Source organism: Ylistrum balloti, unplaced genomic scaffold (genome assembly GCF_031769215.1).
Source record: "Ylistrum balloti isolate Yb309-2 unplaced genomic scaffold, AGI_CSIRO_Ybal_v1 Utg371000, whole genome shotgun sequence".
NCBI classification, from domain to species: Eukaryota; Metazoa; Mollusca; class Bivalvia; order Pectinida; family Pectinidae; genus Ylistrum; species Ylistrum balloti.
This window is the reverse complement of record NW_026782558.1, coordinates 513,220-530,750: the sequence shown is the minus strand read 5'-3', so window position 1 is coordinate 530,750 and position 17,531 is coordinate 513,220. Positions and strand designations below refer to the sequence as shown.

Sequence of the window (17,531 nt, the reverse complement as noted above, 5' to 3'; positions counted from 1 at the left end):
TTGTTTAAAACCTGATTGACAGGCAAAGCACCCGGTAAATATTAGTTGTTGGTTTGATCGCAAATTGACAGATCACCATACGTCTTTCCGACAAAAACGTGAAAAAGAAGTGTCATCAATCATTTCATTTGTGAAGTTATAATTAGAAAAGACTGTTTGATTATGATGTCACAATATGATGATGCCAAACTGCTGTGTAGTATAACGTGTGGTGATTGGTCAGTTTCTTGTGAAACAGTGTACAAGATATTTAGTCTGAAACTGTCACAGAAATACAGGATTTCCATCTTGATCTCTCGTTTTGAAATCTAATGATCAACATATGTAATAAAACTACCTGGTTAATGAATTAAATTTATCAAATACCATAGTAATATTTTAGCTAATACGTCAATATTTTTTTTCTGATATGTTGATGATGTAATAAGGAAAAACATATAGCAAACTTAAACGGAAGAAATCAAATTCAAGATGGTTTTCACAAAAAAAAAGTATTTGTTAGCCACTATGCCCATTCTCTGTGATAAGCCCGCCCTGCTCTTTTGAGCTCCTTCCTTGCATTGGGAGAGTAGGGTTGGGTGGGGATGGGTGGGGTGTCATTTTATGATAAGATATAGAAACAGATTTATTACAACTTTTAAAGTAAATCATTTAGACTTTCCTCTACACTTAGCCCTCATCTTTTAAACTCTTATAATACTTTAGTGTACTATGTTCCAAAAATAGTAAATTTATAAATTGGGTTTTTTTTTTTATTGTGAATACGATATTAAGATTCCAAAATGATTTTTTCTTGTAAAAGTTCCAGTAAAACACCAGTCAGGTAAATAAACTACCTCTTTTAACAAGGATGTTTGAGTCCTTGTATAAATTAGAAATGAGAAATATTTATATATGAAATTAAGAAGCTTTCGTTAAAATTCTCAAGACATGGTCTTTTGATTAAGGTAACATGAAGTAAACTCATGGACTTATGTTAGAGAATTAGGTTTGTGAATGAATTAAAAAGCTGAGACACCATGTTAACATTGACGGGGAAAGGTGACCAAGTCAGGTTCAGTTTCAGACTATTTCTTCTGAAAATCGTTACTTTTGTGTATGTATCAGAGGTTATCTCCCCTGGATCATACACACATTGTAACAAATGTTCCATGTCCTGCTTTCAATTCCTTATTAACATATTGAAATTGTTTTTGTTTTTGTTCAAAATATTTATATATTTTCTTTTTATATATTTTTCTTTTGTTTTTGTACACCATATCTAACAGAGTAAATGTCTGTTAATTTTTTTTTCTTGACTAAACACTCTCACAATACTTGATCAGTATTTACAACAAGAAATTTTAATTTTTTGTTTCATCCTTTTCAAGATGATATTATCTTACCTTTTCTAGTTAATATTGAACAATTTTCAAACTACTGCATTGAGTTAGAAGAGTAATTGTTCTTTATTCACTACATCCTTCATTCTTCATATTTTAATTCTCTCAGAGATGTTTTGTTGTCCATTTTCATCATATAAATTTAGAAGTAGTCTATTTATAAATTTTAAGTTCATTTCATTTTCATTGAGCAGAAGATGTTCTGTTTATAGTTTCATTAAAAATATTGATTTCATAACTTTACGAGAAATTGTGTTATAGTTTCGCAATAAATATTAAATTCACAGTTGGAAAAGGGCCTGCCGCTAAACAGCCCCCGGGTAAACAGCCCGCCCCTGGTAACTATACAAGTTGCTAGTGTGATCAAATCTGCTTTAATGATGAACAATGTGAAAGTTTGCAAGCCATTCACGTTGTGTCAGGTTATTATGATAAAGGCATATTTGTGATTTCAAAGCTTTTTTGTTTTCAGGATTGAAAACAATTGAAAATGATTAAGTTTATTTTGCATTTTGTCTTAAATTGAAGAAAAAATATGTTTCAATATGTTTCAAAAGTTTCAGTTGTAAAGAACACTGTTCACCTCTGTGATATTCATTTTATAGGATCAAGTAACAGTGATTGACCAACGAATTCTTGTCTGAATTTATGTCGTGTCTTAAAAAAGAAGTTGCAGTTGAATTTTCACACATGTATGCCTTTCTGGATTTGTTAGTGTAATAAAATGTTCCATCCTATTTATGTTTTAGCATTCATGTTTAGTTCTGTTTTTTTTGGTGTACATTCTGTAATTATTATTGAACACAGAAATAAATAAATAAAAAAAATATATGGTCTTCATTAAGTAAATTTAAGACAACATATTGGCTGGTATAGATTTTTGGAATTATTTCAGTAACGTACATGGGCTAATATTTATTTCTGGTTGAAATTTTGAATTTTACATGTAAAGATTGGGTGGGGAATAAGTGGGGGAGGGGTTGAGGGGGGTTATTAGAGAGCAATTTGTGGGGGGGGGGGGGTTGAGGGGGGTTATTAGAGAGCAATTTTTGGTGTTTTTTTTTTTTTTTTTTTTTCTTGTTGGAATTAATTCAGTAATGTACATGGGCTAATATTTGTTTCTGGTTGAAATTCTGATTTTTATGAGTAAAGATTGGGGGTTATTAGTGAGCAAATGACTGGGGGTATGGATGAAAGTTACAGAATGTAATTAGCTGTGAATGAATGATTTGACACATTATTTTTGTTTTATGTAATTTTGTTTCTGTTATATTGTTAGCAAAGTGTGAGTTCATTATTATACTGTGTGGTTTTATTTATTTATTTTTTATTTCCAGTTTTAAATTGGTTTGGATTTTTTTTCAGGATATCATAGAATATTTTGATTGACGTAGGTTATCGCAGAATGCCTTTTGACCTCATACAAGCATGATGTACTGAATGAGATCAATTTCAGGATACTACTTTAGGAAATTGATGACAGTATATATAGAATTCTGATGGGAGTGACATTTATAATATCAAATAACTGCCATTTCACGGCATGTCAATGCTTTGATTAGAGAATGTGTGTGGTTTGCTACATCACAGAGTGCGTTATATTCATAAAAACGACAGTATCCTGTTTATTGAATAGAAAACTCTGTTAGATAACTTTGTAGGAAAACAAATCACGTGAATGTTTGGTATAGGTAGCATGTAGTGTTTATTTTATACATCTGTAGCAGTTACAAGTGACTACCATTAATTTAGGACAAGTGCTAGGAGAAATTATTTCCAAGTTATTAGTGTTATCAAAAATAACTAATCTTTAGATAAAAAAACAAAATGATGTAAAGTTAACACTTCTTACAGCATGTTCATAATCTTCCTAAATGGAAAAAAAGCATGTCACATAAAAAAAAAAGTGAAAAAAATGTTCTTAATAAACTGTTGCTATGGTAACTACACCATCTTCCTGTTGACATAGGCTTTGTGGATTTAACACATGAACCATCAAAGAAACAAGTCATTTTTTGTTATTTATTTCTTGATGTTGTGTACCATTTCTGTGCTTAATAACATAAAAAATTACTTCAGTGTTGTCTGTCTACTTGTATGTTAAGTTTCATCTGTAGGTTTGTTTATCGTTTTTCAGAGAATAATCATTGTAACTTGTTTATTTGTTATTTGTGAATTTTGCAGAATTTTGCAATTATATATTTTTGTAAACCAATTTCCTTTATCAAACTCTAAGATTGTCAATTTAAATATATTTTAGCCTCTAACGCCAAGATGTGCTATGCCACTGGACGTGGTGTCCAGCCTACTGGAGTCCGTGTTAAAGATCAAGCCACATTCAAAGTACACACCAAAGGAGCAGGAACCGCAGAGCTCAAAATACAGATAATACAACCAGGCATGTCATCAATGATTGGACTTTTTTCTTCTATTTAACATATTGTATTTAACATATTCTATTCAACATATACATAGACGGAATTATGATGAATTGTTATGGTCTTCAACAATTGTTGGAGTTGGTCATTAAATGGTAGGTTTTATTAGAGAATGTGTGTGGTTTGTAAAAATAAATGTATTTTGTTTAAAGAATAAATATTGATTTCAGTGATAAATAAACAAATTTCACTGTTAAATCATTATTTGGTTACAAAATGAACGATTTGATAGATAAAGGATTATAATCTTACTGATATGTCAGTGGTTTCATTCCAGCCGTGTATAATACTAACAGCTTTGTCTTTGTGTTCACCAGGAGGTGCTGAGTTAAAGTGTACATCAGTGAAGTCTAAGACTGAGGACGGAGTCTGGGAGTGTGTCTATGTTCCTTCTGTCAAGGGACAGTACATCATCAACATCACCTACGGTGAACAACATATCACAAAGAGTCCCTTCAAGGTCGAGGTTGGCCCCACCAAGGTATCTAAGATCAAGGCCTACGGACCAGGATTGGAAGGAGGCGTTGTTAATCAACCAGCTGTCTTCACCGTGGAAACCAACGGCGAAACTGGAGCTCTCGGTAAAATTATTGTTTTATACACCATTTATAATGGAACTCTGAGTCAAAGTTGGAAACGGGGTTGAAATTGGGGAGGGGGCGGGGTGTTGGTTTATTACAGAGCAATGATAAGGCAGTCTTTCTTTCAAAATGTCATGAGATATGGCTGGGCTTATTACCAGGCAAGGGCTTATCACTGGATAAAGACAGTGATGTTAACATAATGTTAATAGTACATCAGCGATGGATGGGAAAACTATCCTTGATATATTAGAATTCAGTAATTGGTTTCATTTAAATGAATTTGAATGTTCTGTAAAAGTCATAGAGAAGTGTGTTCTGTGATTTGTAGGATTCTCCATTGAGGGTCCATCACAATGTAAGATCGATTGTAAAGACAACAACGATGGCTCTGCTGACGTAACCTACTATCCCAAGGCCGAGGGTGAATATGCCGTACATGTGCTCTGTAACAAAGAGGATATCCCACAGTCTCCCTTCATGGTGCCCATCAAACCCGCAACCAAGGAATTTGATGCCACAAAGGTACAAAAAAAGTTTTTAAAACATTGGTATTTTGTTCTGTTGTATCATGCTATCTTAGTCAAAAACACACCACATATCCCAAAATGTTTCATAGGACAGAAACATAAGGTTATAATCGGTTTAGGAAATTTCATAAGATGAATAAAATAAAAAAAAATAAATAAGTAAATTGTAGGAAGGGAGATAACTCTGACAATAGTATGTGTAGCATACTTGAGTAAATAAGGTACATTATATTCTTGTTGTCAGAATTTACAAGTGATGCTATAATCTTTTGTATGTAGGTCATTGCTAAAGGCCCTGGTCTGGAGAAGACAGGAGTCAAGGTTAGCACCTGGGCTGAGTTCACTGTGGATGCCAAGAAGGCTGGCAAAGCTCCGCTGAAGATTTCATGTTTAGATGTTGACCTCAAACCTGTCGAGGTCCAGATTAAAGACAATAAGGATGGAACATACTCCTGTAAATACATGACCAAGCGTGCCGTAAAACACACCATCACCATCACCTGGGGCGGTGTACAGATCCCCAACAGTCCATTCAGGGTAAGTACAAGTCCCGTAAAACACACCATTACTGTCACCTGGGATGGTGTACAGATCCCCAACAGTCCATTCAGGGTAAGTACAGGTCCCGTAAAACACACCATCACCATCACCTTGGGCGATGTACAGATCCTCAACAGTCCATTCAGGGTAAGCACAGGTCCCGTAAAACACACCATCACCATCACCTGGGGTGGTGTACAGATCCTCAACAGTCCGTTCATGGCACACAACCAGTAATTAATGAAACAAATCTTCACCTGGGGCTGTATACAGATCCCTGACAGTCTATTCAGATCTAGAAAGAAGGAATTTTTTAGTATCATGATTGTTTGATCCAGAGGGATGGTGTCATATTCCTTGTAATGTATATCAACAGGTGATGGTTGGAGAGCAGTCCAAACCCGGAAATGTCAAGGTTTACGGTCCAGGCGTGGAGAAGGGAGTGAAGACAGGAGTAAAAACTCATTTCGTTGTCGACTGTAAGACAGCTGGTCCAGGTGAGAATAAGTCTTATTACTACATCGTAGACCACTTTTATAAAGATTGTTCTGAGAACTTGTTTTGATATTGCCTATAAGACACCTGATATCGGTGAGAATTGGTACTGTTCTCTGTGAGAGAGAAATCTGTATGTAGTGTTTTAATAGTTTTTTTTTGTATTGAAAACTCACTTGAAAGCATTTAAGATCTTATGTGGAATTCTACAGCAGGTATTTCAGTGGTCAACATGTGATAAATCATGATGAGGGAGATGTGTAAAATTTCAAATTAGAATCAATATCTTACAGGTGATATCAGCATTGCTTTGACTGACGAGCGTGGAAAAGATGTCCCCGTCAAAACCGTGGACAACAAAGATGGCACATTCAGAATTGAATACGAGCCAAAGACACCTGGAACTTATGTTGTACAGGTGTACTTTGCAAACAGTGAGATTCCGAAAAGTCCCATTAAAGTTAACGTTGAGTCCAGTATTGATCTCAGCAAGGTCAAGGTCGTAGGATTAGATACACGTAAGTATTTTTGTTTAAAATCAGCTTTTGGGTCAAGGTTGTGATACATGCACATTTAAAATTTTATACAGTTGGTTACGAGTTTATTTATGACTGAAAAAACATGCACATAACAAAATGTCGTGGGTGGTAGATTTCAATTTTACTTTTCATTCAGTAATGACTTAACAGGACGAGGTTGTCGGGCAAGATAACAACACATTAATTGGTTGGGGTTTTAAATTTTGATGTTGTATGCTTTCACTGTTTATTTATATGATGCACAAATTTTAATAATGATTTTTTAAAAATACTTTCTCTCCCTGTTTTCTGTTTTCTTTACTTTTCTGACTCTATCTTACTTTAGCAATGAAAGTCAATGAACCACGACAGGTTGATATTATTACAAAGGATTGTGGGAAATCTCCTACACCTGCCACTCTCACAGTTCTCTCCCCTACCAAAAAGAAGCGGGACATTCCCGTAAAGGAAACCCCACAGGGATACACTGCCTCAGTCACAATGTTGGAACCTGGCCTCCACAAGGCCACAGTCACATACGCCGGAAAAGAAGTCCCTAAATCTCCATTCAATGTCAATGTCACCCCAGACTTGTCTGCAAAGGTCAAAGCCTATGGACCCGGCCTTAAGGGCGGAAAGGCACATCAGCCTTGTACTTTCACTGTAGACACAAGAGAAGCAACTGCCCCAGGAGGTCTTGGCGTTACGATTGATGGACCTAAAGAGGCGAAGATTGATTGTGTTGATAACGGTGATGGCACATGTAACTTCACTTACGTGCCTGAAGTTGAGGGAGAATATCGTGTCAACATCACATATGCCGAACAACCTATTCCAAACTCACCATTCAAGGCCAAGATCCTGCCTGGACCTAAGGTTGATGCCACCAAAGTCAAGGTCGTTGGTTTGGACAAACGTAAGTTTGTCTGTGTGGAGTGCTTAGCTATTTATAAAAATGAAAAAAAGGAAGGGATATTATTAAACTCATCTTTTCTCAAATTCTGTCTGTTTACTTCATTTTCTCTTCACTTTCTGAAATTTTATATTGATTACTTAATGAGAATGTTTGTCTGATTTCATTTCCATAGCAATCAAAGTTGGTGAAGTTAGGCCAGTTGACATTATAACAACTGCTGCTGGTAAATCAGACCAGCCTGCAAAGCTTTCTGTTCTCTCTCCAACTGGCAAGAAGAAGGATGTTCCCGTAAAAGAAACACCTCAGGGATACACTTGTCAGTTTAGTGTACAGGAACCAGGCCCACACAAGGTCACAGTGACCTATGATTCCAAGGAGGTCCCTAAGTCCCCATTCACTGTCAACGCTGTGCCTGACCTGTCCAGCAAGGTCAAGGCCTATGGACCCGGTCTCAAGGGAGGAAAGGCTCACCAGCCTTGTACCTTTACTGTAGACACAAGGGAGGCAACTGCCCCAGGAGGTCTTGGTGTTACTGTGGAAGGTCCAAAGGAGGCCAAGATCGAATGTGTAGACAATGGCGATGGCACCTGTAATTTCACTTACTTCCCTGAGGTGGAAGGCGAGTACAGTGTCAATGTGACATATGCTGAACAGGCAATCCCCAACTCTCCCTTCAAGGTCAAGATTAATCCTGGACCAAAGATCGATGTCAGTAAAGTCAACGTACTTGGACTGGACAAACGTAAGTGTCCAACAGACGATGATAGCAAATTGATTTCTACGAAAACCATAACAACATAAAGTTTGATTTTTATTTTGAAACTGCATGAAACTGAAGATAAATAAAAATCTGTTTTGATAACAACAAATTTTTATTAAGATAAATTCTTTATGTGATCATTTTAATTTTCTTTACGCTTTAGCGATGAAAGTCAAAGAACCACGACAGGTTGATATAGTAACCACTGCTGCCGGTAAATCAGATACACCAGCCAAGCTTTCTGTATTGTCCCCCTCTGGAACCACAAAGGAGGTTCCAGTGAAGGAAACCCCCCAGGGTTACACAGCTGCAGTAACCATGTTAGAACCCGGACCACACAAGGTTAATGTCGCTTATAACGGAAAGGAGGTACCGAAGTCACCATTCACAGTTGATGTCCAGCCAGAGGTCGCAGATAAGGTCAAAGCTTATGGACCTGGCTTGGAAGGAGGAAAGTCTAATCAGCCATGCACTTTTACTGTGGACACAAGAGAAGCAACTACCCCTGGAGGTCTTGGTGTTACCGTTGAAGGACCCAAGGAAGCCAAGATCGATTGTGTTGACAATGGCGATGGAACTTGTAACTTCACCTATATGCCTGTTGAGGAAGGAGACTACAAGGTCAATATCACTTATGCTGACCAGCCAATCAAAAACTCTCCATTCACTGCCAGGATCGAGCCCGGACCAAAGATGGATCTGAGCGGAGTAACAGCCTACGGACCTGGTCTTAATCCCACCGGTAATCAGCCTACCCATAATGCATTGCATTGCATGGATTTGTTTGGATGAATTTCCTTACTCAAATAATACTCCCTGCGTGCCTGTATAATTATAATGAAGCAAAGCCAAGCATTTTTCATCACCTCTAACACCCCTCTTCTTTGTTTAAATGGTATGGTCTTAAGGACTGGTTTACCATGAGGGGTGGGAGATTAAAATATGCTGTAGCTAGCTTGAAATTCTTTTTGTATTTGTAGCTTGTCTTTTTGGTATAATAGACGAGGTTGCATTTGCCTTCTTAACAATTAATGTACAGACTTTCAGAAAGTTCACAGTGCATGTGAGATGAAGGGATAAAGAAATTGAAAGAATTAAGCTGACCGCATGCCTAGCTTATTTTGTTTCATATATTATTGAAGATATGCATTCTATATAATTTTACATGATTGGCAGGTTTGGGAAATTACTTTCATTTGGAATGAGATATATACCTGGTAATTGTTTTCTGTAATCAAGATACCAACGACTTGACAAGAAATAGGATTTATTACAACATATAAGGCTACATATATTTTTGTAAGTGAAATTTGGCGGGGGAGTCCTGCATGGATTTAGTTTATTTTTTAGATGTATGATTTCTCTATTTATTTTGATATAAGGATTTGACGGGATCAAGAAAGACCGAGTGAACAAAGAAGTCTATAGCTCTAACACTTCTCCCGTATTGCTCACTCTAATTGCCTGCTGCTAATATTATAATGAATTTCCCATTTAACTTTTACTGTGTGCTGTTTGCCTGACGTTGATGTGAAAATAAATTTCCCATTTAACTGTGATTGTGTTTGCCAGAAACTGAAGTGATAATAAACTTTTCCTTTTAACTGTGACTGCTGTTTGAAACCATGTGTTCATTTGATATGATACAACGATAACACCTTGTCTTGCTAGACTCAAAATTACAATGTTAATAATCATAAAAAAAATCAATATTCTGAGAGTGTTTTTTTTTCCTGGGTTTATACCAAACCTTTTTATGTTAAAAAAGTGTCCAGATTAACAGGGCTTTATTGTATGTGTATTTGTAACTGTGTTTGCTGTGAATTAAATTACTTGTGTGTACCTTGGTACTACCAATTTTTATACATTTCATATTTTTTTTGCAGCTTTATCATGCAGCTTTAGTTTCCTATACTTCAAGTATAGATCATTTAAACTTTTTTCTGGTTTTGACACTTTTGTATTTACTGGTAGACTGGTATATAAAGCCTTACAGATTTGGCCAACTGAAAACTTAGCTGACCCAGTTTAAGCATGCCCTTCAAACTTTAGGTCAGCAAAAATTGGGTCATTGATTCTTTTGGCAAAAAAGTTTGAATTTTACATCTGAAATTTTGAAAAAGGAAGATTTGAAAAAAATTGTGTAGGAGGAATAATATGAGACATTACATATTTTAGCTTTTCGCTGCTTCAGCAAATTTATAGTTTATTCACAAAATGTATAAATACATTTATTTACCAACCTCATGTTTTAACTCTATGCTTTATAATAATAAATATAATAGTATTTTAAAATGATATCAGTAGATATTTTACTCTATGTGACTCAATATATTTAATAAATTAGATTAAATTTTATTTTTTTTGAGGAGTCCAACTAATAAATTTCAATTTTATTGATGTCAAGATAATGGTATTCAAACATTATTTCATTCTCAGTAATATTTATAGAGACCTGACATTTATCATCTTAATTTACTGCTTGAACAAACATGTACATATATATTGCATAACCATACACAAAATATATATAAATGCTTCAGTATTGCTGCAAATTTGAATTTTATTTTTCTTATTAGATTCTTTAAAGTTCAATTTACAAGGCAATGTTATCAAATCAAGTTCTATGGAAAGCTACAGTGTCTTTTCTTGTTTGTTGAATCTTTTTTCTTCAACTTTTATTTACTTCTTAATTAAAATATACAACCAGGGAAGTTGAATATTAGAAATAAAAAAAGACCTCCATAATAAAATTTTCATTTAATAAAATAAATCAATTAAGTATATATGTATTGAAATAATATTCATTTTAATTAAATTAAATTAATTAATTTTTTTTAATGATTAAGACATCTTTCTTCTGTAGGTGTATTTTTGGAATCCCTTTCGGAGTTCACTGTTGATGCCAAGTCCGTCACACCTGTTGGTGAAGGCAACATCCGTGCTATCATCACCAGCCCAAGTGGAACCAAGCATGACAGCATCGTCACAAACAAAAAGGATGGCACCTACAATGTTCTCTACACTCCAGAGGAACAAGGTTCACAGTCTTCATATTTGATAAATAACATACCATTTCAAGGCATAAACCTGTTTCCAAAATGAATCATCTCCGGTTATTCTGTAAATCTGGTCTAATGTTTAACTTATATACTGTTTGTAAAATGATACTAATGCTGATGTCCTTGCTGAATAATTCCAGAACATTTTTATTATATGAGGAAGATTTCTTTCAAAAATTATGCACAAATCATATATTATATGGTATTTTGTGAACACTGTTGTTATTTCAATAGTTGCAGTAATAAATCAATTTGTTTATTTCATTAAATTTTATTTTCAAAAATCAATTCAAAAATCAAAAATGAATATTGATTTTTGGTCCTGTATGTATTGACTGATCAGATGATTATTTTGATTGACAGGTCCCACAACCATTGATGTTACTTACGACAGCATGCCTATCCCAAAGAGCCCCTTCAAGGTGAACACTGTTCCAGGGAACGATGCCAGCCGAGTCAGTGCTTACGGGCCAGGATTGGAAGGTGGATACTCGTGTGATACCCAGCAGTTTACTGTTGATGTTAAGAATGCTGGCCAGGGAGGCATTGGTCTTGCTATCAACGGACCCGTGGAAGCCCAGATTAACTGTAATGACAACCGTGATGGAACTCTCACTGTTGACTATCTGCCCACAAAGCCCGGAGACTATGATGTAAACATCAGCTTTGCTGACCAACCCATCCCAGGTAGAGTTGATTCTGACTGTGGATAAAACATTACATGTTTTATATGGACCTTACAAGCCAAGAAGTTTTCTATCAGAAACATTCAGGATTTTAACAATAATGAAGAAATATCATTATGCGTAATATTCAGATTCACATTTTGTTTTATTTGGTTTGCTTGATTTATCTCCCTTACACCAACTAATGAGAAAGTACCATTTCCTGATTATTACTATAATTTTTACTCCCTTTTTCTAGGGTCGCCATTCAACGTAGCGATCAAAAACCCAGTGAATCCTGCCAAGGTCCAGTGCTACGGCCCTGGACTGGACAGCAAGAATGTTCGCGAAGGCTCTCCCGCTACCTTCACAGTGGACACTACTGAGGCCGGAGAGGCTCCCCTGGAGGTCACTTACACAGACAACCAAGGTCAGAATGACCACTGGTCATTCCTATTTTTCTAATTTTCAAACCTTTTTGTAAAAAAAGATTTCCAGATCTATATTCAAGTTTTGTAGAAGATTTTTTTTTATTCATTTTCATTAAAAATTCTGATATTTTACATGTGATTAATGCATAATTGTGGTTATAGGAAACAAACGTCCAGCAGAATTACAGCCTGTCAGCGAGGGTAAGGTCAACGCCACCTACTATCCACAGGAGGAAGGCAAGTGCAAAGTTGAAGTCAAGTATGCTGACCAACAGGTGCCAGGCAGGTAAGATCCGACAGACATAATAACAATCAGTAGCAACCACAGATATATTTAGTGAACAGCAACTACAGTTCCAATTTGTCCAGTTGGAACCAAATACATACACTGACCAATATATTAAGTTATAGCTGTTATATGTATTTAACTTGGTTATTTACTGATAATTTCAATACAATCATTACAAAAACATATTCTCTCATATCAGTGTCTTAATAGTTACATTTTGATTTCTTATTTTCAACCAACACCAATTTATCATCGTTTATAAAATAATGTGCTTTTTTGTCTTCAGTCCATTTGCTATGCAAGTACAACCTACCTGTGATCCCAGCCGTGTTCTTGTCACGGGGTCTGGAGTAGGACCTAACGTCCATGCCAGCAAGCCTGTCTCTTTCACCATTGACACCAGCCAGGCCGGAGTTGGTGACCTTGAAGTCACAGTAATGGTCAGTATTATATTAGTTTTATGCTAAATGGGTCGGTCACTGAAATCCAGGTTTTATACATTGTTTTCTTCAATTTTGTTATTAAGAATTGTGATAGAATTATTTTGCTAACATATTCAGGTTTTATAATTGGTTTATGAAGAATGGTTGTTCATTGAAAATTCCCATGACTATTTTTTATGATCAAAATTCAGTATTGCTTTAAAGAGTTGTCTCCCTTCGATTCATAATTTTGAAATATGCAAACACTTAGCAGAGTTGCTTCCCTTTATTAAGTCTACTCATATTCAAACACTATTGATTAATGGGCCTCCTTGACCTTTTACCATCACATTGATGATGTAAAGCGAAGTACCAGCGTTTTGTTTGTCTATCAGTGGTTCATCTTTCCTCCAAGGTTAACTGTCTGTTTTTTTCAAAGAAACCAGTCATTAATCATGACCAATTCTGAAGTAATTATGCATGGAAGTGTTTGTCAAACTTTTGGGTAATAATGACTTAAAGATACCAGAATTAGAAATATTACAAAGCTTTCCAACATTGGCAGACCTAGAACTGATTTCTGACTCTGTCAGTCTGATATCACAACTGAGGCGTGGAGCTCCAGCTGTTGAATGGTATACACACTAGGTATTACTTTAAGAATGTTGGCCCCATGCCAGAGTTATGAAGTAGGAAAGATAAGGTTTGGTGTGGATTTACTATTAAGACAACACTATCGTGCTGCCTTCAGTTATGATTGTTTCTACTGATGGAAAGAAATTGATAATAATAATAATAAAAAAAATGACCTGAGATTTTTTTTTCATATAAGTATATATAGGTCATATACTATTAGACACTATTTTATAAACTATATTGCTTCTTGGGGTTTTGATACACTTTTTTGTTTTGTTTTTATTTGTATCATTTACCTATTTTTAACACTATGGGGTGTTAAGTTGACATATAAAGTCATGTGCGCTCTGATTCCCAGTTGTCTTAAACTTTGGTCAATGTTTTTTCTTGTAATATTTCTTGAAAATGTAAATGTTTGGAACATTTTGCTACATTGTCTGGCAGACTGCTCTAAGCCTGAAGTACTTGGTTACCTTGTATAGCAAAAGGATCTAGATTGTATTTATAAAAATAGCTGCTATACAGGATTTTGGTTTCAATTTATATTACTAAATGCCCTTGTTTCAGAAATTACTTTAATATACACTTGATAAAATGCAGGTAAAATGTTGAATCAACAAATAAGGACATCCGTTTATTGGAAATCTGATTATAAACATTGTGAAAATTCTATTCTCATATAAAAAACACATTATTTTAAGTGTGTTAAAAGATTTCTGTTTTTTGTCTCAAGTTTTGAATAATGTTGATGTTTTGTGTAGCTACAGTGCAAAGGTGGAATTACAAAAAAGTTGTAGAATGTTGCGATTTTTCAGCCTCCTAGACATAGATCCACCAACGTTTAAACTGATTGTATAAAACGTGTTAAAAGACACGAACATTATACTGAATATAATGTACCATTGTAATATTTGTTGGCGCCATCAGTGTAGATGTAATTGTACTTGAATGCTGTGGTGATAAGGTCCAGATGGGATATCTTAACACAGAGGAACAGTAAATAAATAAGCTAGTGTTACAGGAATAGAAACTAAATGGAAAGATATCAATTGAAACCCAAAAATTTGACAAGTTTGCCAATTTATTCCATGATTTTTAATGTTAATTCTGCTTTAACAGATTTAGCTTGAGGTACCACTTGTTCTTATTGGCTTAATTACACCGCATAAGTCTTCATATTGATCAAACAAGTTAATAATAATAATAATTTTAAATTATTTCTTTGTCATGGGTTGTAATTGTTTGATAAGTTGACTGATATTGTTTGATTCCTCAGAGACCAGATAACTCCTACATTAGCCCAGTAGTCCAGGACAATGGCGACGGCACCTTCACCGTGTCCTACATCCCAGATGATCTTGGACAATACAAAATCAATGTCAAGTTTGGTGGCAAAAACGTACCCAACTCACCTTTCAAAGTCAAGGCCATGTCTCCTGCTTGTGATGCCAGCAAATGTAGAATCACAGGTATGTTAAACTATGAGTGTGAAAAATATTACTTCAGAGAAATATTATCATTGAGATCTAATGGACATCTTTATCAAGAGACCATCTCTTTCAATGTACCACCTCTGTTTAGAGACCACCTCTTTCAATGTACCACCTCTGTTTAGAGACCACCTCTGTCAAGGTACTACCTCTGTTTAGAGACCACCTCTGTTAAGGTACCACCTCTGTTAAGAGACAACCTCTGTCAAGGTACTACCTCTGTTAAGAGACCATCTTTGTGAAGAAACCTCCATTATCAAGAAAACACCACTGTTTAGGGATCACCACCTTTGTGGGAGACCTCCTCTGATATACTACCATATCTGTTAACGTACTTTGAGCTTTCTCTTGTCCTGAATACAATCTGAAAAGGTGATTAAGAAGAATTAATGGGTCAACTTATGGATATTAATTTCTAATGCTACAGAGGGACTGGACAACAAATTTGTTCCAATCAACAAGGAGACTGTGATCACTGTGGACGCCTCACAGGCAGGAGACGGTAAGGTCACCTGTCGCATCCGCAGCCAAAGTGGAAATGACATTGACATTGACATCGTGGAGAATCCTGATGGTACTTTCAGCCTTCTATTTACCCCTCAAGTCGCTGGTGCCTACACAATCAACATCAAGTTTGGTGGTCAGCCCATCCCAGGTGGTGATTACAAAATCGAGGTAAGAGGCATGATGGGTAATTTGTTTAGATTTTTAAATGTGTTGATCAATTATTTTTCGAGGAAAATGGCTTTAAAAACTACAGTTTTATTTTGTTGTAAAGAATGCTCATTTATTTGAAGGTTTTGTTAATCAATTTGATTGTGAAGTTTTCAACTGTTGTTATTATTATTATTTTTTTCAAAATTTTATTTTGCTTATTACGGTGCTGTAACTTATGTTTTGTTATTTTGTCTTGAGTGTCTGTCAGCATGATTTTAGTGGGATAATGCTTTGCACAAGTTTTACCCAAATTAGAAGTCCTGTGTTGCTGATCTAGCTATCATTAATCTTCACATTATACAGATATAGATAGCTTTGCCTTGTAATCTTACTGCTATTTTGCTGATACGTTATCTGGATCACTGAATTGTCTTTTTAATTTGAAAAAAAGATTTTAAAGTCCATATTTTTCAGTCAGTGACCGACAATTTCATCCCCTAGAAAGTCCATCTATTTTGGCCCCTTTTTCATACTATATAAGGTTATTTCTGTTTGAAACTTGTGCAGAAAATATTCCTAACTACACATGATTTCTGTGATAGTAATACAAAGTTTAGATGCATGTTTTCGCTGTAAATATATTTATGTTGGAATGATGGATGTTAGTTGTAGCTTGTCATGCACTCTGATGTCTGTAGCATGCGTCGCAGTTAAACTGCAAACAACACTGCGGTTGTCTGGGGCGAATTTTCCAGTGATTATTACGAGTCAAAGTGTTTCTGATAGATAGCGGTAGATAGCGCATGGCAGGGGGAGCCACTGCAGTGTTGGATATTGTCAGCGGTTATTTATCACGTTCAGAAGGAAAGTGTCAAGATGTTTATGTTATTCTGTTCATTAAATAAGAAAAGATCAACAAATTTGTCTGTGTTGGTGTTGATGGTTAATGTTATGGCTGTAGATTTGGTGAGGGCACAAGAGTGTAAGAAAATAATGAGAACTCTTTTGTCGTGGAGGTATGTTTGTGTTGTTGTTTTGATGGTAGCATACGCAGAATTCCATTTTCACTCCTACACAAATCTTAGTCTGTCAGATGTCATCAGTCTTACTCTGTTCACCTTCATCTTTGTGTCTGAGTAACAGAAAACAGGATTGATTTGTAATTGGCTGGAATCCTGTGGTCAGACATACAGACTACTACAATACATAGCTACAGAACAGATTGGGTCCAGTCTGTATTTAGCACAACTAGGAAGTTTCTGCATTGAAGTGCCAGATAAAACATCATCGTTGATGTTATCAGCTATTTGTCTGGTTGGGAGGAAAGTTCCTCATTCACTATGTCGATACTCTGTCTTCTACCGAGTATTGCTACTGGGTGTATTACAGTAGATTTGAATCCTATGTCAAGGTTACTGGTTACATATAAGATGGAGAGTGTTACAAACACTCTGGCTACAAACGAGAGTGCTAGTGATTAGAATTCTCTTCTCTTGATTAAATCTTGTCTAGCCTTTCTCTTGGATTTACCTGTTTGTTGATTTAATCATTTCATTGTGAGAAGGATGGGCTAGTTCCAGTGTTTTTATTCTGTTCAAAAAGACACATAATGAGGGAGGTAGGAGGTGAAGGATTTTTCTTTATGGGTATGAATGTTGAAACAATAGCCGTATTGAACTCTTGGTGGAAAAAAACAGTTTAGCTCAGCATTTTTACACA

General features: G+C 35.5%; 1 protein-coding gene across 3 annotated transcripts in view; it reads left to right on the top strand.

Annotated features, from left to right (window-relative positions):
- Positions 1 to 17,531, top strand: part of LOC132559974 (filamin-B-like) — a 113,038-nt gene that overhangs the window by 48,204 nt on the left and 47,303 nt on the right. For 2 of the 3 annotated variants that reach the window (XM_060224620.1, XM_060224618.1), the window contains exons 10-26: positions 1,670 to 1,720; positions 3,643 to 3,780; positions 4,138 to 4,401; positions 4,733 to 4,926; positions 5,211 to 5,468; positions 5,848 to 5,968; positions 6,260 to 6,484; positions 6,831 to 7,400; positions 7,573 to 8,142; positions 8,324 to 8,902; positions 11,027 to 11,200; positions 11,586 to 11,909; positions 12,147 to 12,317; positions 12,481 to 12,604; positions 12,894 to 13,047; positions 14,942 to 15,134; positions 15,583 to 15,830. In XM_060224620.1, coding sequence (XP_060080603.1) covers positions 1,670 to 1,720; positions 3,643 to 3,780; positions 4,138 to 4,401; positions 4,733 to 4,926; positions 5,211 to 5,468; positions 5,848 to 5,968; positions 6,260 to 6,484; positions 6,831 to 7,400; positions 7,573 to 8,142; positions 8,324 to 8,902; positions 11,027 to 11,200; positions 11,586 to 11,909; positions 12,147 to 12,317; positions 12,481 to 12,604; positions 12,894 to 13,047; positions 14,942 to 15,134; positions 15,583 to 15,830 — 4,358 coding nt within the window. The remainder of the gene's footprint in view (positions 1 to 1,669; positions 1,721 to 3,642; positions 3,781 to 4,137; positions 4,402 to 4,732; positions 4,927 to 5,210; positions 5,469 to 5,847; positions 5,969 to 6,259; positions 6,485 to 6,830; positions 7,401 to 7,572; positions 8,143 to 8,323; positions 8,903 to 11,026; positions 11,201 to 11,585; positions 11,910 to 12,146; positions 12,318 to 12,480; positions 12,605 to 12,893; positions 13,048 to 14,941; positions 15,135 to 15,582; positions 15,831 to 17,531) is intronic. The other variant, XM_060224619.1, reaches the window with a different exon arrangement.